Source organism: Lichenostomus cassidix, chromosome 2 (genome assembly GCF_008360975.1).
Source record: "Lichenostomus cassidix isolate B80296 chromosome 2, HeHo_3.0, whole genome shotgun sequence".
NCBI lineage: Eukaryota > Metazoa > Chordata > Aves > Passeriformes > Meliphagidae > Lichenostomus > Lichenostomus cassidix.
In genome coordinates this window covers 135,605,605-135,628,461 of record NC_139482.1, presented here as the reverse complement: position 1 = coordinate 135,628,461, position 22,857 = coordinate 135,605,605, and the positions used below count along the sequence as shown (strand labels likewise).

General features: G+C 34.2%; 1 protein-coding gene across 1 annotated transcript in view; it reads left to right on the top strand.

The window, feature by feature from the left end:
* CSMD3 (CUB and Sushi multiple domains 3) overlaps positions 1-22,389 on the top strand; it is a 596,977-nt gene extending 574,588 nt beyond the window's left edge. The window contains exons 64-71 of the mRNA XM_085053430.1: positions 3,612-3,723; positions 5,021-5,200; positions 8,512-8,577; positions 10,636-10,794; positions 14,071-14,183; positions 16,217-16,304; positions 18,705-18,840; positions 20,249-22,389. Of these exons, the coding sequence (XP_084909556.1) occupies positions 3,612-3,723; positions 5,021-5,200; positions 8,512-8,577; positions 10,636-10,794; positions 14,071-14,183; positions 16,217-16,304; positions 18,705-18,840; positions 20,249-20,408 (1,014 nt within the window). The 3' untranslated portion in view covers positions 20,409-22,389. The remainder of the gene's footprint in view (positions 1-3,611; positions 3,724-5,020; positions 5,201-8,511; positions 8,578-10,635; positions 10,795-14,070; positions 14,184-16,216; positions 16,305-18,704; positions 18,841-20,248) is intronic.
* The last annotated feature ends 468 nt before the right edge of the window (positions 22,390-22,857 follow it).

The following is a 22,857-nucleotide window of genomic DNA, read 5'->3' as shown; positions in this document are numbered from 1 at the left end:
CATATGTTAAATACTTGTTCTTTTTACTCCTGAAACCAGCCTATATGTCTTTAAGAGTGAGTAGTTCACAGTGAAAGGGTCTCCAGTGCTAAGATTGTGTTGCATCTCTTATCATAGTCACACTGTAGTCTCCTTCACAGCATCCTGTTTTCTCTGTTTCTCAAGGGCTTTGCTGTTGTTCCAGCACCAGGCCTGTATTTCCTTGTGCCACATCACATTAGTGAGAAATAACTCATTCTGCATATATTGGGTTGGTTTTTTTAGTGCTATGGATATAAACCTGTGGTTGTACCATACAAAGAAAAAGAAAGGCATAAAAACTGGCCATAACACCTGATCACAGGAAATTTGGATTTTACAGCTAAACCCAGTTTAGAACCAAAACAGAACCAAAACAAAACCAAAACAAACACAAAACTGGGGGCAGCTCGAGCCACTTTCAGACAAAGGAAGCCTGTCAAGACTCTGCCCAGCAGTCTTGCAAACTCAAAACCCTGTTACTAATAGTGTCAGTAAGGTATTACTGGGCTACCAAACCACAGATATAGTGAAGACTTAATGAGGTATGTTTTCATTCACTTAAAATATGATGCTAAAAGATACTGAAGAGAAATAACTGACATTCCCTTAGCTTCTCAATTCTTTGGCATGAATTGCTGGGGATGGAGAAGTTTGTCAGAGTATCTTCATGTTCTTTGGAAAATGAAGTCTAAGGAAACAATTGACTGTAGACTAACTCATGAGAGTTAGAAGTAGCTTCTATTCCTATAAAGAATTTAATAAATAAAAATGATAATAATTTCTTCTTATTATCTTGATAATTATTGTATTTTATTATAAACTTACTTGGTAAAAAATTACCTAGAGCTCTTTACAAATGGATGCAGGTTGATACTTATGCATTTTTCTCTCAGATTGGTATTTCACCTGTTAGAGAATAACAAATGTATGTTCTTAGGGGTTTAAGCCAAAAAAAAAAAAAAAAAAGACTTAGTTATGTTAATTTTGGGAATATCCAAACCCATAACTTACACTATAGAAAAAGCAGTTATGGAACAGATGTGATCAAGCACTATACAAGGAAATTTATTTTTTTTTCTGATTGGATGCAAACACTGTTGCCCAGTGTACTAATGCTTCTACACTAGCTGTAGAATAAAAATTAGAACAAATCCAAACATACCACGATTGGGAGCATAGAATCCTGTATTGTAGCGCCACCTGGTGCCTCTGAATATTGCAAAGTAGACCACGAACTTTATAGACACGTAGATACAAATAAAAATTACTTTTATTTATTTATTACCTTATTATACATATCCTATCTAATTAATTAATATAATATATTGAATATTGCTTGTAATATTTTTTTTCATTTATTCGTTATCTTGAACAGCATGGCAGCACCTCTAAAACATCTTCATCTCTTGGGCAACCGTTGCATTTTTGATGCTGCTTTGGGGCTTATATAAAGAAAGGTTTTGTTTCTTGTGAAATCATAAAATCATTGAATGGTTTGAGTTGGAAGTGACATTCAAGATCTTCTAGTTTCAGCCCCCCTGCCGTGTATAGGGACACCTTCAAGTAGATCAGCTTCATATCCCAGCCCAACACCACTACAAGATGTAGTGCAGCAGCTTGTACTTGGTCTTACTAAACCTCAGGAGGTTCCCGTGGGATACTTCTCAAGGTTGTCCAGGTCCCTCTGGGTGGATGCCATCCTTTAGATGTGTCGCCCACACCACTCAGCTAGGTGTCATCTACTAATTCATTGAGGGTGCTCTCAATCCTTTCCCGTGAGTCATTAAGGAAGGTATTAAATAACACTGGTCCAAACACTGACCCCTGAGGGGCACCGTGTGTTGATGTCCACTGGGATTGTGAGATGCTGACCACTACCCTCCGGATGTGACTGTCCAATCACTTTCTTATCCATCTAACAGTCCACTCACTGAATCCTTTTTTGTCCAATTTAGAGAGAAGGATGTTGTGGGGAACTGTGTCAAAGGCTTTAGAGAAGTCCAGAAAAATTTCATCTGTAGTGCTTCCCTTGTCCACTGATGTAGCCATATGAATACATCTTTCATAAGGCTAGTACTTTTAAAAAGTAATATATTGGTGGTGATTGTTTTAACTAAGATCTTTATCACCCCCCCCAAAAAAAAACCCAAAGAAAAAAACCCCAAAAAACCCCTTCTATAGGAATTTGGTGCCGCTTCTAAAACTTGTAGTATTTTACTTCTTTGTGCTCAATCATGCAAGTGATTTAGTGTATTTTCTTCAAAATCTTTTAAAAGTAATTACATAGTCCAGTGAGCACAGAAAAGAGCAAAAAAAAAAGGAAAATGAATTTTAAATCACATCCGGTGTTGATGAGCTACTGTCTGTAGTTCATGGGTTATCATTAAATTTCATTCTGATGAGAAACTTGAGCTGAAATGGAATAGTACTATGAAGTTTCAAATGAATACTTGTAGCAGTGAAAAGCTGTTTCCCAGTATTAAACTATTGGGAAAGAATCCACATTTTACCTGTGAGCATCAGTTTGAATCAAGTGTTCTGCATTTAAACAAAATAATGAAAAAATGCAACCTAAACCAGAACTATAAATGTGCTGTCACAGACAGTTTAAAGTTTTCAGCTTCTTGTTTAAACATGAGTTGATAAATATATTAATACAGGTCACTGCAGAACAGTAGATACGATCTGTGCACATTAATATTTGAGTTAACCACTCACACTAGGTAATACAATATTCTCTGAATTATATATTTCTAATCTAATTTCCTCGCTTTTGATGGAAACTAAGAATTATTTGCATTTTCATCAATTTCACCATGACTGGACATGCTGAACAGGTTATTCCATTTTATGTTTGTGCAGAAACTCTAACAATTCTATTTTCCTTTTTATGCAAAACATACCCATTATAAGAATAATAATTAAAAGCTAATCTAAGATGAATTGCTATTGTAAATTGTAATGTACTTGTATTCCAGTTTCTATTATGAGAGTGGTGTAAAGAGCAGTTCTTTTTTACCTCCTCTTATCGAAAAACAAAATTAAAATATCATAGGAACATTCTGAAGCATGAGACAATGTTGTTGACTGGCTCTGTCTGTTCTAATCAAATATTCCTCATTATAACTTGTGAATATACCTAGCGTTTCACAAAAGGGGATCTAGTTCATCAAAAGTCCAGCAGAATCTAATACTCTTTTCAGTTCTGTGACTTCCCTTGTTTGTGGCAATTTTGCCCAACTGGCTCCTCCTTGGTCCAGAGAGAGGAAGGCACCATAAGCTTTGTTTTCAAACTCACAGTATGTCAAGTGTTCCAGGCCCAAAGCAACACACTAGAGAGACCATAGAAGATGAGGTTTTGATTTTCTTCCATGGAGTATCTAATTTTGGGGGGAGAGTAATTCTGCTGAGAGTGAAACAATTTTTTATTTCATATAAAATTGTTCTGTGAAATTAATTTACTTTCTAGAGAAAGAGAATCACAACTTATCAAGTCTGTATTATGTGAAGGAGTGATCAAATTTGGGAAAAAAAAATCCCAACTGATAGTTGCTCATAACAATATTACTGTGTTTTCTGCTTTTCAACAGGTGGGAAATGTTGTTCAATTTCAGTGTAAAAAAGGACACCTTCTCCATGGTTCAACAACACGAACTTGCCTTCCTGATCTTACATGGAGTGGAATCCAGCCAGAATGTATACGTAAGTAAATGATAATATTTTTCTCTTATCCCTTTTTTTTATCTAGACTATTCAGCTGCAGTAACTGTCATAAAGTTAATGGAATTTATAAAATTTTATTAACTGGAAGTTAACAGAAATTTGCATTACTAGCTTACAGCAGCCAGAAGTATCATTCTGTGAGTGAATTTTTCTACAGTAAACTATAGAGTTAAAAATTAAAAAAAAAAAAGAAAGAAAACAGAAAAAGAAAAAGAAAGAAAATAAATCTTCATCCATAGTCAATTTCAATCTAAGAGGGTGCAACCCTTCCAACTCAGAGGAGGTGGTGAGAATAGGACGTATTGGAAGGCCCTATTCTAAAATATGTGTAGGAAAGCATATATTTAAAATCAGTTCTAGTACAGAGTTTGAATTGTTTCCCAAACAAGTAGTCAGGATATTTTAAGAGGGGGAAAAAAGAGTTTGCAATTGGTAAATTTTGAATCTGGAATAGTGAGAATCTTCTTAGAATATAGACAGCAAAACGTCATTTCGTAAATCTTTTACACTTTGGTCAATAGTGATAATTTACTGAAGATACAACATCATAGTTAGTCTTCCTAGTTCAGCTAGTCACCTGTATTTTTGTGGAAATAGTCTTATTTTTTAACGTCTGAGCCTATAGAATTACTTCAGTGTCTGGAGAGCATATCCTCAGAAAGAAACAGAATTAGTAATATTTCGGTTGGTGCTAGTGTTAATCTTAAGCAAACAGCAAATCAGTAGCTCAGTGTGTTGAAAGGTGAACTCTGCTCTTGGAGGTATGCTGTCTTTGAGATAACACATAAATCCCAGATTCTGGTGATTGTTAAATACATAAGACACTTCACATGAGATTAGAAATATTTATAACTCACCTTCAGTTTCTCCTTAACCTTTCAAAGTGTTTTTCTATTGACTCATTTATTTACTGTTATACAATGCTACACAGATATTGTAAGTGAAGTGAGTCACAAGCCATGATTGCTTTTAAGTCTGGTATGATGTGTGCTGCGTCTGTTCTCATATGCAGACAATTAATTGTGTTCACGCAAGTGCATTTAAGTCAGTTCTTGGTCCCTTGGAATTGAAAGGTCCATGGTTAAGAGTCTATTTACAGGCTTGTGGTGATACTTTATAGTTTATATAGGAATTCATAATATGAATTAAAATATATTAATATGTAATTTGTATTCACTTTTTACTTTGTTAGTCATCTGTTGGAACTGGCATATATTATCCTTTCAGAAATATTATCACCATTTTGACAGAAGGATATTTTATCTTTTCTTTGTAGCTCACAGCTGTAAACAACCAGAAACACCAAGTCATGCTAATGTTGCAGGAATGGATCTTCCATCACTTGGTTATACATTGATTTACACTTGTCAGCCAGGCTTCTTCTTGGCAGGAGGTTCAGAGCACAGAGCCTGTAGGTCTGATGGCACGTGGACTGGGAAGGTTCCAGTTTGTGAAGGTAAGCTCTTCTGTTTCCCACTGCATTTGTCATCTGTCATATTTCAGTGCTTTCCTTTACTTGCAGTTGGCACATGCATTCCCACAATTTGATTGTGCACAGTCAGCATGTTTTTATGAAAGGCAGGTCCTGCTTGACAAACCAAATCTCCTCCTATGACCAACTAACCTGCTGAGTGGTCACTCAGTACTTGGCACTGGTGAGACCACACCTTGAATAATGTGTGCAGTTTGGGTCCGTTCATTCGAAAAAAGACACTGAGGTACTAGACTGTGCTCAAAGAAGAGGGATGAAGTTGGTGAAAGATCTGCAGCACAAGTCTTATGAGGAGGCTGAGGAACCTGGAGGTCTTTATTCTTGAGAAAAGGAGGTTGAGGGGAGACCTTATTGCTCTCTTATAACTATGTGGAAGGAGGTTGTAGCAAGGTGAGTGTTGGTGTCTTCATCAAATTAATGAGCAATGAGAGGAAATTGCCTAAAGTTGTGCCAGGGGAGGTTTAGGTTGGATATTAGGAAAAATATTTAGGAAAAATTAGGAAGAATTGTCAAGCATTGGAACAGGCTGCCCAGGGAAGTGGTAGAGTCACCATCCTTGGAGGGAGATGTGTAGATGTGGCATTTAGAGCCATAACATAGTGGAGGACTTGGTAGCGTTGGGTTGGCTATTTGACTCTATGATCTTAAAGGTCTTTTTCACCCTAAATGATTGAATGATTCTGTGCTAGTACTTGAGAAATATGCCTGAAGTCCAAGAAGGTGTCTGAATTGCTATGTGAAATTAATCCATAGGGTTTAGTGTCATTTTATATTTGCATGTAAGGAACTGTATACTACTAGAAAACAAAATGTATCTACTTTTTCCTAGCTGTTCCAACCTTTTATATTGTTTTTAATTTCCACTACCCACTTTTTCATGGTAGGACATGAAAAACAACATAGCCAAGTCATGGTGAGAAAGGTGGTTTTCATGTGAGATAAGGAATATACTCAAGTGTAGGAACTGTTTGGAATTCTATTTCCTGAATAATTAAAGGCCTTTTCAGATTACTGTTAGCTAATGTTTCAGATGTGGTTATCCCCAGGGCTCTTACAGAGGCATTCAAAGGCTCTGTAGCCAAACACTGCTATTTGGAAGGGAAACAGGAAATGAATAGTTTGTATTACTAAAAAACAGGTGTCCTGGAATTGCGTGCCAGGCAAGTGCTGGGGGAAAATAAAGCAGAGCCTGGGGAAGTGCTAGAAAGCTAGCAGTCAGGAAGCTTATGACTTGTTCAGTACTTGGAAAATATTATGGCAGGCCAAATATAATTCATAGGTTGTATTTTCATTCAAGAATTTGCTGCTGCTGCTGTTGTAAGAAGTAACATTAGTTGTACTACCCAATAGTAAGGAAGCTTTTTGAGATTTATTTTTAAAAGTATTAAGTAGTAGCTGTGAGTGTATGTACATTTTCATATAGCTTAGTTTCCCAATGCCCTGAAAAAATGTTACAGAAATTTAAAAAGAACATTAAGATCAAATGTCTTCTTGCTTTTTGGCAGTGGAGGAAGCTAAGAATGAGCAATATATCACAATGTGTTAACTCTAATTGCATAAAGTAAAATATCTCCTAAATAATTTCAATTTTGGCTAAACAGCAAAGTGAAATATCTTTTTGATGAAGTAGAGAAGAACAGCACTTCAGGTTGTTCACCTCTTACTGTGAACTTCACAAAAATAACTTGGAAATGGATGAAAAGGAATAAAATGTTTGTAGCCGGGAGCTCTAAAGGGATGTGTAGGGCAATTAAACTAGAATTTAATCCTTTAAATACAAAATTGAAATCTTTAAAGTCCTACTCAAATATCTGGACCTTGAAACTTAAACTTTATAGTTAATTAGTTTAGTTTTGTATTTGTATCTAAATTTTTATTTAAGTTTTATTTTATGTTTGAAATTTCACTTCTGGACTTGACTAGCAATTTATTCAACTTGACAAGGCTAATCGACTCATCATCTTTTTATACTAAAGCCCAACTGGAAAGTGTGATCCAGATATTTCTAACCTGAACTTAATGTAGTCAGAAAGCATCTGCTGTTAAACTGTACCATCCGGGTCAACAGTGTACCACTAGTGAAGTTCAGTAAGTTTCTTTCAAAACAGAGAGGAAATAGAGGTTAATCAATCAGTAGTCCATGAGAACTTAAGGTTGCATTTCAACACCTGCCCTTGCTTCTTTTCAGTTTTAAGATTCATGACAAGAAAAGACCTTCTGAAAAAGCTAAAGTTTATTCTCAAGAAAAATATTCTCAGTCCTTCCTGCAAAAGTTTTCTTTTTATGCAGAAAAATATCCCACTCAGGGGGAAGGTAGTTTCTTTTCTTGTGATTTTTTTTAGAACGTGGATCAGAAAAAAAAGGCCTGAGTTCAAGGCCAAGACCCAAAATACAAAAAATTCAAATCACAGTTGGAGCAAGGAATTGAGTCGTGTGCTGCGTGAGAGTATTTTATATTAGGAGACAGAATTACTTGTCTTTATGTTCCAGTGAATCTAAATTAGTTTCTTCAAAATAAAATAGTTTAATCTCCAGGAAATTATATTGTCCTAGTGCATTTAGTTCATCATCTTCCATGGTGGGAGAGTTCCTGCTCTAAGAAGAGAAGAAATTAAATTCTCCAACTTTCAGTTCTCATATCACCTGAGTAGCTGGAGATACTGTGGACAGCCTCTTTTGTTTCTTTCTTTCTGTTGTAATTCTTTAAAGAATCAGGGACCTTCTCCTTCAGTATTAAGAGATTAAGCCAGCATCTATGGGTTTTCAGTCTTGAACACAAGATGTCTCACTCAGTACTTTCGAAGATAATTAAATCCTGGAGAGAAATGATTTCAAGCTCCCTTTGTTATGTGTGTCTTCACTGTTTGGTCTTACATTGCAGTCGAAGCACTGTCCACTGCTCCCGATCCAAGTGACATAGCCAGGATTAGATGATATTTTAGAAGGCATCTCACAGATTAGGTGCATGATCCAGGATTGTAAATACTGAAACACGGATTCTGAAGTGAAACCCTGCACTGTTTGACTACTGAAAATGACTTGATAGCATCCAGGTGCCTGATTTAGGAGGAAATGGAGCAACAGAAGATGTCTGTGTGCAAGTGCTCCTGTGATACTAAGGTTTGATACCAAATGAAATCTTATTCATATTTGAGTTTGAAACATTTTCTTGTATGCTTCTTGACAAATAAAGTCCATTATGGAAATTATTTTCGTTGTTTCTGAGTAACATCTTGCTACTGATTTGTCTTTATATTATTTGTTCTTTTTAACAGCTGGTTCCAAAATACTAGTGAAGGATCCCAGACCAGCTTTGGGAACACCAAGCCCCAAACTAAGTGGTAAGTGCTTCAAGGTTTATTTAGTTTTAAACAATTTCTGTAGAAAAGACAATGAGGATCAATTTAGTGAGATTGCACTGAGTGACTTAGAACGTGTAAAGGATATTAGATTAGTCACTAGATTAACAAGAAAGGAAAAAAAAATTATTCCCCAATGATGAAGTCTATCTACCATATAATATAATTGATATCTGTATAGAATTTATATTGTGTAATGAGAATTTTATTGGTTTCACTGAAATCACTGTGTTCTGTCTAAGATTCTGTGCAATTTACCTATTTAGAAACTATACTACTCCCCTCAAAATAATTTAGATGTTTTGCAGTTTTGTGCAGTTTTGTTCAGTTTTGTACTTTTTTTACCTATTGCCTATTTAAATTGCTTTACCTAAATACTTAGTATAAGCTTTCAATTTAGCCTTCAAAAAAGCTAATTTTAGCTGAGACAGGGTAATCTCTCCAATTCTGGCTAAAGTCCCCAGTTTTAATAGATTTGCTGAAGACCATATTTGGATGTCCTGACAAGAGAAGCTTTCTGTCCACTGGAAAGTTTTTTTGAAAACAGCAGTCTCCTTAAGTAAAATTAACCTTTGAATATAAACCTATTGAATTTCTACTGATAATAAGATTTAAAAGTAATACTTTAGCACATAGGGATTTGGGTCCCTTCTTTTTAACATTTTGTTTACTACTTCAAAACTGTGCTTGTCAACAGTGCTGCTGAATTGTAGACATCAAGTTTTTAATTCAGAAAATTTTCATTCATTTTGTACAATCCCAATTAACTGCAAATATAGCACAGAGTGATCAGTTTTCCTAAAAGTAGGGAAATCAATTTCAGACAGATTACAAATCAACAGCATCAGAGCACTTGCACCATGCAATTTCCTTGCTTTCAGGTCCAGTATCTAGTTTTTTTCAAGAAACATATACATATATACATACACATATACAGAAAAACTAGGAAAGCTTACCCTTCATGCAGAAGACAACCTGTCTTTCTGTTGCATAAAATAAATGATGAAGGAAAACTGTGAGTATTCCAGTGTGCCCCAGTCTTGGATTTAGGGGTATCCTGAGAGAGAAAAGGGCAGAGATTCTTCTCTGCTTATCTGACATGAGATGCCAATGCACACATGAACACAGAGCTTTAAGTTCAGTGTGAATTACTTCGAATAATGAGAAACTGTTGATTTGAAATAGTGATTCTTATAGGGCTAACTCCGATACATTAGTTTGGAAAGTGTAGTAAACCCATCCTAAATCACTTTCAATTTAGCTGTTTTAAAGGTATCTCATCTTAAGATTTTAAAGATTTGCATGTATCTGTTTTTACTTCACAGGTAGCTTTTTGTTGTTTTGGTGGGGTTTTTTGATGCTGGAATAGCATTACCTAAATGAATCATTTTACAGTTTGCTAATGATAAATATTAAATGTAAGTGTATAAATCCAGCATATTTATTACTGAGCAGTCTATGATCTGTTTTAAATTTTAAATTAGGGAATTAATTCTTTTCTACCAGTGAAGCTCATAATATTTTTAAGCATTTGAAGACAAGACAAAACTTCTTACATATTTTTTTAATTAGAAAAATTGACTATTTAATAAAGAAAATGCTTATAATGTTTAGTGTAATTTAAATATGCTTATGAATATTTTAATATCTAAATTGATATTAATTTCTGCAAAATCTAATACTAGCCATATGTCCCTAGCTTCTGTGTTGGCATAGAAAAGATTCTACAGTGAGTGGAATATGTTCTTCTGGCTAAAACTTTCAGAATTTGTGGCACTGGTTTCATTCTGGGCCAGATCCATATTTTAGGAAAAAAGCAAGTGAAGGTCTAGTTGTGGTTGTGTTCTTCAGTACAAATACATTTCTTTCATATAAGTTCATGCCAGTTTTCTATGTTTTATATATGAAAATTATGCCTAGGAGATTTATAAAGAGTAAAGGAAAGAAAATGCTAACATTTATGATATATTTCATTGGATATTGGACTTTCTAAGTACTAAATACTACAACATGTATTAAAACATGTTTTTGTCTGTATAGTTCCTGATGATGTGTTTGCCCAAAATTATATATGGAAAGGATCTTACAATTACAAAAGCAAGAAGCAACCCATGACTTTGACAGTCACCAGTTTCAATGCAACTTCAGGAAGAGTAAATGCAACACTTACAAACAGCAATATGGAATTGCTGCTATCAGGTATGGGCTAAGAAAAACGAATATCCCTTTTTTCATTTTTCTGCCTTACATACATTGGTTCCTTGTAACTTTCTACATAATGCTTAAACTGTACTATCTTATCAAAGAAATTTTCATTGCATTTCAGTTCCTTTTCAAAGGTAGGGATATTTCCATTTCTTTCCCTCCCCCTGTTGTTTGGAGGTGGTTTTTTTGGTTGTTGTTTTTTTGTTTTTTTTTTAATTAGCCATGCTTTTTTTATATTTGGAGTTAATAGTCAATAAGGAGTGAATCATCTCAACTCTCACGCTTCTTCTTTAAATATTTTAAATAAACTTCAAGTACTGTTCCTGAGATTATCTAAATTCTTAACTATAAAATTTCCCCACAGTAGACTAATAACTAATAATAAATAGGGTGTGATTGATACATGTTGACCTAGAAAGTCAGAGATACCTAATGAACCTGGAGGGTAGAGCCAACACTTGTTACATTTTCTAAGCAAGAAAGAAAAAGGTTGAATCATAGAATTGTTTAGGTCTAAAAAGACTTCTAAGATAACCAACTTAACCTAATTCTGCCAAATCCACCACTGAACCATGTCTGGAAGTGCCACATCTACACATATTTTAAATACCTCCAGGGATAGTGACTCCACCACTTCCCTGGACAGCCTGTTCCAATGCCAGACAATCCTTTCAATGAAAATTCTTTCCTAAGATCCAATCTAAACCTCTTCTGGCACAACTTGAAGCCATTTCCTTTCATCTTCACACCTGCTGCTAGAGAAAAGCAGCAAAGCCCACCTTGCTACAGCTTCCTTTCAGGAAGTTGAAGAGAGGATATAGTCTCCCTTCAGTCTCTTTTTTTCTGGACTAGACAACCCAAGTTCCCTCAGTCTCTCCTCATAGGACTTGTGCTCCAGACCCTTCTCCAGCTCCATTGCCCTTCTCTGGACCTGCTGCAGCACTTCTATGTCTCTCTTGTAGCGAATAAAGGATTTGAGGTGTGGCCTCACCAGTGCTGAATATGGGGGTGATCACTGCCCTGGTCCTGCTGGCCACCCTATTTATTATACAAGCCGGGATACCATTGGCCTTCTTGGCCACTGAGCACTCTGAAGGATCATGTTCAGCCATGACCAGCCCCCCCAGGGCCTCCCAAGCCTGCAGAGTTGCCTGGTGTTGTTGTGCCCCAGGTTGTTGTGCAGGCCCATTGATCCAGCCTGTCCAGATCCTTCTGCAGAGCCTTCCTACTCTCCAGCAGGTGAACACTCCCACCCAGCTTGGTGTCATCTGCAAACTGACTGAGGGCACCCTCTGTGGCCTCATCCAGATTGTTAATAAAGAAATTAAACAGAACTGGCCACAGTATTTACCTGGGGAGCACCAGTTGTGACTGGCCACCAGCTGGGTGTAACTCTAATCAACACAAATCTCTGAGCTCATCCAGCCTGTCAGCTTTTTACTCAGTGAAGAGTCCACCTGTCCAACCCATGAACAGTCAGTTTCTCCAGGAGAATGCTGTTGGAAGTGGTGTCAAAGGCTTTACTAGAGTTCAGTTAGACAACATCCACAGCCTTTCTTTCATCCACAATCACCTTATGAGGGACTCAGTGAGAGAAGAGAGAGAGAAGGAGACCAGAGTTGTCAAGCAAGATCTGCCTTTCATAAGTCTATTTGTCTGGGCCTGATCTCCTGGTTACTGAGAGGGGTGATCTACAGGAAGGATGGATGTAATGAGCCAAAGAACCTGTGTTTCTGCTGAGGCCTTATTCCCAGTGTTGAGTAGGGTGGTGAATTTTTATCATTAGGTTCGGCTGTTAAAGGTATTTTGTGGTGTCCTTTGAAGAATCATGCTTGAGAGTCTGGAATGAATGTTTTCTCACTGATAACTGTGTTTGTCTTAGCTATGTGTGAATTTTTTTCTATTGTATTAATTTCATCCATGTAATTTCTGTGAAGGTATTAAGAACAACAGATGTAGTATTTTGTATTTTTAGAATTAGAAAATAAACCACTGTGTTTTTTCACCCAAAAACCGCCTCCTCCAAATAAAAGGTTCCTTCAACTAGACACAAATGTGATTCCAAATGCCATGTTCCACTCTACACACAGGCATTACACGTATCATCAGGTAATTAATATTTTTAATTTCCCTATCTCTGCAGATGGAACACTGAGATCCTGTATACTGAAAAGGTATCTTAGGGCCAGGGAAGTAGGCATGGATCAAAAATTACATTTAGATGCCAGGAAGTTGAATTCACCTATACTCAATTTGTAGTTTTCTCAAATGAAAAGTAGTTCCCTCCTCCTGCATCATGTTTTGCTGTCCATCATTAGATGCATCTTTTTTTACTTCTTTTTATTTTGACACCTGTGCTTGGTGTAATTATAGCATACACAGAATAAACCCATCTTGCCAAGGCACGTTAATTTGAGCTCAGTGCAGTGTTAACATGAAAGTGCTCTCGTGAAGTCTTCTCATTAACTCAGAGATGATTTATATGTAATGATACCCCCTAAAGGGCAATCACCTATCCTCAATGTAGAGAAGGCTTTTGTTTTTTCAATTTAGGCATGTACACAAGAAACATGAATTAGGAATCATTGCCCATGGAAGATGAAATCACTAAGCATATTGTGGTATTTTATTTTCATTTCCAAATTAACAAATAATGATATTTGGATTCTAAATAATTATCCTGCAGGAAAAAGAATGAGTCAATTAATTATGTCTACAGAGTAAATAAGGATGCATGCAAGTCGCCTCATCATATGGAAGAAACTGTGTTGTAACTGACTGTACTAATTGATGAAGAACAATCCAATTATTAAAAATGTTTTCAATTTTTTTTAAATTTGGCAGCAGCTTTTGGAATAGAATTTGTGTGTAGATCTTCCTATTATCACATTTTCTATTTAATGAATAAATTATATATATTGAAAGTAGGGGTGTGAGGTTTAAATACAGCCTTCCTGATTCAGAACAATATTTTCCATTTCAAGTCAAATAGCTGTCAATGTTTGTTCTGCCAAAGGCTTGAAGTAACAGCTGTGTGTATGAGGTTTCCCTTCTCCTCTCTGCAGGCTAAGCTAAAAACGGTTTCTACTGAAATCTTATGATTATTGAAATAATTTCAAAATAGAGTGAATGTTTCTAAACTATGTTGACAATTGGTACCTATTCTTCCTGCTCTTCCTCTTTAAGACAAGAGATGAAGTGTTTATTCTCAAAGAGGAAATGGTTTTTCTAGTCAACAGAAATATGAATTTTTAAAACTCTATTCTACAGGAGTGTATAAAAGCCAGGAAGCTCGGCTAATGCTCCACATATATCTCATTAAAGCACCCTCCCATACATCTGCGAGCAAGTTGAAAGAGGAAAAATGGGCTATGGATGGTTTTGTGAGTATATTTCCGCTAAAAAAGAGAGGGATTTTTTTGTTGTTGTTGCTGTTTGATTGAAATCATGCTGGAAATTTTTTTACACCCAAAAAATCCCGAGACATATCAAATACAATCTTGTTAGCAAGGCTGATTCATAAAATTAAATAAAAATTTTCTTGTAAAATGCAGGACACCAGTCTGAGGGAAAAGTATGGGAACAGTCATACAGTGTAGGCAACATTATAATGCATGTTAGTACAGAAGCCTCTCTCATAGGTCTCTTTATTTCAATGTATTTAGCAATTTTATCATAATTAAACATAAAATCAATTTATAATAATAATATTATATTCTATTAATACACTAAAGATTTTGATCATTATATTAGCATTTATGGGTTTTTTTGGTGATATTTTTAGAAGTACCATGAAAAAGATAAACTGTCACATGTATATGGAAAACAAAATAGATTACTCCAATTTAGCATTAGGCCCCTTGGGGTTCTGGGTCTGAGTTTATTCTTTAAAACATGGAGGAAGAGAGCACATAACTGAGAGGAGGAGAGGTGAAGGAGAGGGTTAAGTAGAAGAAGCAACAGCCCAGGAGTCTGGGATGTGATTAAGCCATGTAAAGGAAATGCCTTCCAAGAATAGGTAGAGAAAAAATTAGATTTTTTAGAAAATAATTATTTAATAATTTAGAAATAATAATAATTTAGAAAATTATTTGGATGATGGTAAACACTCATACATCGTTACTACACCCTTTAATTTTTCAATGAATTTGTCTGTTTTCTTATGTTCTACCTGCTGGTAAAGCACTACAGGGACACCACTATGTGTGCACATGCCAAAAGAAAAGAAGAATTGTACATTGAATTGGACGCACAAATTTACATTTTTGTAACCAGGGCCACTGGTTGAAAAATAATTTTTTTAATAGCTGCAGAATGAAAACCTTAAACTAAACTGCTTAAGCAATAAATGTACTGGTAAAAAGGGCTTAACTCTCTTGGCTTGTACAAACTTCAGGCTTCATGAGCATGCTCCTGAGGTGGCAAAAGCAAGGAATTTACTTTCAGGCTTTTAAATATACAAAAGTAGACAGTATACTCCCTACATTCCATGTGCTATTTACATACTGTTCTTACTTGACTTTTTTTTCTTTGAATCTTGAAATAGCATGAGGAGGCTGCTTTAGCCCAAAGTAAAAAAAAATCGCCTAAGAAAGGCACACTGTTCAGTGAAAACATAGCTTCAGGTCACTGCTGAAGACATACTGTGTCTTGAGAAAGGGAAGCTTAAGGGAAAAACTTGAAGGAACCTACCTAGAAAACACTGAATTTAAACCTAATAACTGTTCTTATAAGCAAGTATCTGTCAAGTTGTATACAGTGCACTACTTTAAACTGTACTTTTACTATAATAAGAGAGATAATCATAGAATCACAACCATCCCCTCCCTTCCACAAAGAAGCCTTTTAGTTTACACTAGCATATTTTGCCCTTGTACCAAAGTCTTATTCAATATTCTTCTGGTCCACAGCTGTGTAATTAAGTACGTGTTGGGATAAGCACAGAGAAAGATCAAAAGAACTGCCAATTAATGTGAGGTCTTTTTTTATTTAGTTTAAAACTAGCTATTAAAACCTCAATACTTGCATCCTTAGGATTAGACACAATATAACCTTTTCAATTTACTTCCTAAACAAAACAGAAAATTATGATGTATATGAGAGCTTAGAGATACTGACATTTGAACTACTAGAAACTTTGTTACTGGTTTTAAAAAAATAAAGGTAGTTAAAAGTAGTATAAGGTATCATTTGTGATCATAAACCACCATGTCTAAGTGGTGCCTATAACAGTCCTGTCTTTTATTTTGAACTTTATATTTAAATTTTCTAGAAAAAAAATGTGTGTTTATAATGGGAAATAACAGCTACCTGTCCAGCATGTTAGGATATAGAATGGAATATCTCCCTTCCAAATAGATACATGTAATTTGCAATAGATTTTCCCCTTTTAATTTAAAGAACTTTTTGTTTACAGGTTTCTGCTGAACCTGATGGAGCAACATATGTTTTTCAAGGATTCATCCAGGGTAAAGATTATGGCCAATTTGGTCTTCAAAGACTAGGTATTCAAAAACTTCTAATTCTTTACTAGTTCATTGTTCCATATTCTGTTTTATTTTATCCAGTGGTACAAAGGTATGTGCAGGATGTTAACAGAATTGACATTTTATTGGATATTGAGATATTATTATCTTTAAAATATCATTTAATTGGTAGTTGTAAGGAGCTATAGATGACTTGCAATGTACTGCTTAGTATAGCTTATTCATTTGTAGTATTTTGAGCAATGTTTTTATCTGAATATGTGTAAAATGCATTTAGTTTCACATCTTAATAGGTATCTAGAAAATCCATACTGTAGAATGTTCTTTTAAACGGATTTCATGCTTATGGTGCTGAAACAACATTTCAACTAAACATTTGCTAGAAGAGGGAAACTACTAAATATTTGCAGGTAGATAATTTTAAGTACATTACTTTTAAGAAGAAGGTAGTCTTACTTACTTGGATAAGTGTTTATTTCCTAAAAACTAACTTCTTGTTTCTTCACCAAGAGAGCTGTGGTAACAGAGCTCTGGTGACAACATTCTGTTGTGCTTTTTAAGAAAAGAATTTTATTTTGTGTTCTAATGTTGTCTTAAAAACTGTGATAATTCTCCTTCCATAAGAACTTGAATATAGTGAATACTGAATTTCAAATGATAAAGTACTGTTGGGAATGCCTTAGAAGAGGACATATTTTTTACTAATGTAATGGCTGTTTAGATAGAGTGCTTATCTACAGGTAACATTATGTTTTTTCAACCACAAAGTATTGTCTCTTGCTATTTCTTTCAGTAAAATCAGGAAATTCTTTAATTATTGAATGTGCTGGAAGGAAGGAATGTAAAGTCAAATTTTTCTCTTTTCACAGTTCTAAGTCATCTTGGTTTTCAGTGTATTTTCATATGCAAATTACTTTGCAAGAAATTTTAGAAATATCTTTGTCAAAAAATATGTTCTTTAAATGAATACAAGAAGTTATTTCCTTTTATTAATTTCTTAAAAATATTTCAAGTTCATCTAAATTAAAATTGAAAACTTCCTTGGCAAATTATTTTGATAAATTATTATGAAAATTATATATCTTCATTTGGTTTTGAGAGGATTTTTTTGAGATTTTTTTCTGTAATATATTGAAGATACTTTTTATCGGTGTATAACTTTGAGGAAAGAAATGATTCACTTAGAGTCCAATTCTGTACAAGATGTAATTGTAGCTAATATAGTCAATAATATCTCTATAAAGAGATTGACAATCTGTGAACAGATTTTGTTTAGCATGTTTACCACTTCATTATTTAATGCACACAAACACAAAATTAGCTTATCTGAAATAAAATGTTTTGATTGTTGCTCCCACACAAATTTCCTCACAGCCTGGATGGTTGTTTGGCATCTTTTTTGTGGTTTTTTAAATTTTTTTTTATTTTTGTATATTGTCTCATACGATCAAGGAAGTCAGAAAATATTATGATCTAAGCAATTCTTAAAAGGTCCAGTTAAAATCATGAAAATTAACTTTGAAGACACATTACAGAATCATGGAATTAACTAGGTTGGAAAAGACCTTGGAAATCATCAAGGCCAACCTATAACCTAACACTACCTTATCAACCAGCCCATGACACTGAGTGCCACATCCAGTCTTTTCTTAAAAACCTCTGGGATGGTGACCACCACTTCCCAGGGCAGCCCATTCCAATGGCCAACCACTCTTTCTGTATAGATTTTTTTTCTAATGACTATGTCATTGTTATAACCTTTCTTCACATTTAAAGGTTGTATAACCTGTCTGTGTAGATAATGTAGATAATGTAGATAATGTAGATAATGTATTCTTCAGCCATGCAGGAGGTTGTATTTGCATTTTTTCATCAATTTACGGCTTTAGCTTTTCAAATTTTTTCCTATCTCTTTCCCTCTGTGTATCAATAGCAGCATCTAAGGAAGTAATGAGTTTTCAATTTCCCTGTTCACGTGATTGACCTTTTCCTTGATAGTCGGTTTGAGTTTTATATGTGTAGTACTTACTAATTACTGAAATATACAAATATAACCAGTAATATAATCAATCTAACATGTGCATTATTAAAATTTGATCTTTTGTGTCACAGTACAGTAATCTGTATTAATTTTTACATACAAAAGTTGAATCCCATGCAGAATTATGCTGTAAGGTATTTACTGAACCACAGTATGTGTACTGTTCTGCCAACATGTGGCATCCACATAGTAATCAGGCTATGGTATATATTCAGCTTCCAGGGAGGTGTCAGCATACAGGTGTATGTATGCAGCAGAGAACATTATGATGACCCAATAACAAGGTGTTATTGAATTCCAAAGATTATGGAGTTGAATGTGCTGCTGATTACAGACACATATACAATATTACTTATTTTTTCTTATTGTTTTTTTAGGTCTCAACATGTCTGAGGGTTCAAATTCTTCTAATCAACCACATGGTACAAATAGTAGTTCAGTGGCCATTGCTATCCTTGTGCCTTTTTTTGCCCTTATATTTGCTGGTTTTGGCTTTTATCTTTATAAACAAAGGTAAGTATAAATTATATATACAGAATTCCTCTATTCCTCTCCATGTTGATGATTTTATTTTCTTCAGTGTTTGCTAGTGTAAATAAAGTTTGCTGTAAAACAACAGAGAGTTTGAAAAATGTGCATGTAGACAGTTCTTCCTACGTCTGTTAAGATCTGGTATAATACCTAAGTGATGAGTTTATTATACTTTTCTGTACTTTCATTCTTACCTATTTAAAATTTTGTAAATTTCTCTCTTTAGGATAAATTAGATGCTATAAATTATAGGCATATGCTAAATAATGTAATTGGTAGATTTTGTGTGTATTTACAATGAATTGCCTTTATTCTTTTCTTCATGTAACAGAATGGAGTCATATCCTGTGTAATTCATCTTAATGCCTGATCAGTTTATTTGCATACAAGTATATGCAAGTATTATGTCATCATCAGGTTTCATCATGGAACTTTTTCTGCATCTGAAATTATTAGTTCTTATGCAATTATGTTAAATAGCCAGCAGTCTTTTCAGTTTCATTAGCCTAAGTTCAGCAGTTTTGCTCATGTAACTGAGACCATTATTAATTATTTGGATGCAGTAAGCTTTTCCTGTAGCTTTAAAGTATTTGATGACTAAAAAAAAATTAATCACTTTAGTGACAAGACAATTCATTTTGTACTAATGGCCAAAATGGTATCAACATTTTGGCACCAACATCTGATAGTCTGACAATAATAGAAGTAATATACTTTACAGTATAACATTAGTTTAAAGCATGTACCATCATTTTAATTTAGTACTACTTGTTTTCAACTGCTTCAGCATATGAAAAATTGCCCATGTAAATTTTATGTATTTGCTATTAGCTATATGTTGCAAGCACTTTGCTGTAAGTCTTTGATGATATTGATGATTTACAATATAGTATGCATTTTGTATAGCAATATAGATAAAAATGTTTTAAGGGTTTGAACTCTGATATTTTGAGTTATTTAGTGAAAAAAGTGCATTTCAGCTATAAAGTCATTCTTGGTAAAATTGCTGAGTGTCCAAAGGGAAAAAGAAAACCTCAGTCGTCTGACTGGGGAATTATTGTGTCTTTATAAGATTTTGTTGTACTCTTTATCATCTGATCATCCAAGTGGAATGGATAACAACTTTGATAATGGATACAATAACAATGGCTAGCCTCTTCTAAGGTTATTAACTGAGTTTCTAAGTGCACATCATTTTCAAGGAATCATAAAGCCCTTAAACTTCAATAAAGATAGTACTAATTCTTAGCATAAATATTGTAGAAAAAACCAAAATGTCATATTTAGCTCCTATAACTGGAATTGGGAGCTAAATTCTGGTTTCATTCTTAAGCTACATTAAGTCAGTGAAAAAAACTGCAGTTATAAATGTTCTGTCTTTCTTCTACAGGACTGCACCTAAAACACAGTACACAGGATGCTCTGTACATGAAAATAATAATGGACAAGCTGCTTTTGAAAACCCCATGTATGACACGAATGCAAAGTCAGTGGAAGGGAAAGCAGTACGATTTGACCCCAACTTGAACACTGTTTGCACAATGGTATAATGTGGTAATGATTTGTCTTCAAAAGTCTGGAAATTGACACACAACACAGTGCACACACAGTTCACTGATTAAAAAAAAAAAAAAGAAATTAAAAAAAAATTAAAGCACACTTTTCAGGATATAGTGGGTCACCTTTTCCTGAGGATGATAGGCAAGTCTGGGTTGTAGTTATTTTATTTTGATTTTGTGTTTCATAAACTGGATCAGAATTCTTCTTTGTGTATGCCACGGAGAGTTTTAAAAAAAATTGCTGCACTCCATGAGTGCTACTCACATTTTATTTGCTTTTTTAAAAAAGGAGGTTATTCTAAAACATAAAACATATTTGCATATATTGGAGGAGCATCCACTATCAGTATTCTGTGCTTTAAAAAAACTATAATAGAGGGACTGGGTTAAAAAAAAAAAAAAGATATAGGTAGAAAATAAGAGCTATACTTACAGGAGACAATAGGTCACTGATTTCTCTTTAACAGTCATGTTCTACATCTTTCTCATGAGTTTGTATCTTTTTTCCTTTTTCAGCCCGTTAAGTATTTTATTTTTCTCAGAAGAGTTGAATTTCTAAGTCCAGGATGTAGTATTTAGAAATCAGCAAGTATAACTTACTCTTTTCATACCACAAAAAAAAAAATTAAATTTAATGTTCTTCTAAAATGAATTTTCTTCCCTGTTTCACATCTTGCTTCATTTTCATGTTCCAAATAAAACTTTTTTCTCCGTTTCTATTAACAACACCCACAAATCATAATGTTTATATATTTCCTTTGTCAGTCATATACCTAGACAAATTTTACACTGAAGACACTAATATGAATTGAGCTTTGTATGTGACTACATTCTTTAATGTCGAAGAACATTCAGGAGTGACCATCCTACTTTTTTTCAAAAGAAAAAACATAATTTAATATTTCCCATTAAAAAGTGCAGTTTACAGTAATATTAGTAATGAAATTCCTATATCAAAAATATGAGTCCATTTTTCAGTCCATGTTAGTTAAAACTAGGCCATATCCCAACTGTTTGTTCCTTCTGCACTTTGACAAAATGCATGCACAAAGCATGATGCAATCCCATTGAAATTGATGGATTCTAAGAGACTTCAATTAACTTTGGATACTTGCTCTACAAGGCAACAGGAAGTTATAATTTGGAAACACTGTATTTTCACACCTATTTTATCTGTATATTCCGTAGTTTATGGAAACAAATCCTTAGAGCTCATTTAAAATTGAATATATTACCATAGTGCAATGAAAAAAAATCAATATATATATAAAGCCATGATTTTATTAGGGACAATCCATTCATTTTAGGGACAATTCAGATTCCACAGCCCTCAGATACAAGTTTTAGACATTCCAAAATCACTTCAAAGGAAATGCAATTTTTCGTTTTACAGTTACTTCATATCAGAATTATTCAGCGGGAACTCAGTAATTTATTTGATGTAGATCATTGTCTTCCATTCATAGCATGACTCACAAATGCCGTGTGTTAGCCAGTGTGAATTATCTGTTATTGTCCCTTTCAGACATAATTAATTCTGTGAAAATAACCTTTTTATTACCGTAATAGAGAGTGCCTACCAAAAATCATTGTACCCAGGATTGCTGCTTGGATTTCTATAATGTTTGATGAATTTCTTATAAATCATTTTACAACACTTTGTTTTGAATATTCATACAACTCTGTCAAACTGTATTCTACTAAAAGGATGCTGTTTTATATTTTATACCATTGGTTGTTATTTATTCTTGTTTATTCAAATGACTGCAATAACTATGATTCATTCATTAATGTTAAGGTTAATACATTTGAGATCGTTTAAAATGTTTCTTCTGCAACTGGCTACTCCTCTTATATTAATGCATACACTTTTGTAAAGAAGTATATTTTTATGAAAAAGGATTTGTAAAAGTATGATGTAAATTTTCAGTGCAATGTAAACAAAATAAAACCAGACAATTGCTTTTTTTAACCATGTCTCTTCTTTGGAAGATGAGCTTTCAACTTGTTTAAGTTGGGAAGATGGGAAAATAACCAAATTAAGAATTCAAATTTGGTATTTTTGTGGGTCTTAAAATCATGTTGATTTTTCTGAATCTTTCTGCAAATTTTAGGTGAAGTTGTAGGATTTAGATTAGTTTCAAAAATAATTGATGAGCACAATGTTAAAGGCTATTTATTTGCTAAAAGTAATTTTATGTTTTACTTGAAGGAGCAGTTTTACAGAAAAATAGGCCTACCATTGTAAACCTAGTGGAAAACACATAAGAAAAATTACTTTAAAATAAAAAAGTAATTTAGAAAACTAGCATTCCTCAAGGTTGTACACAGCCTACTTCATACATTATTTTGCTGCCTTTTCTCAAAAATATGTAGGACATATTAACTGGTAGTCCTGGTACATACAATATTTTCTGCCATTAAGAAAACCCCAGTGATT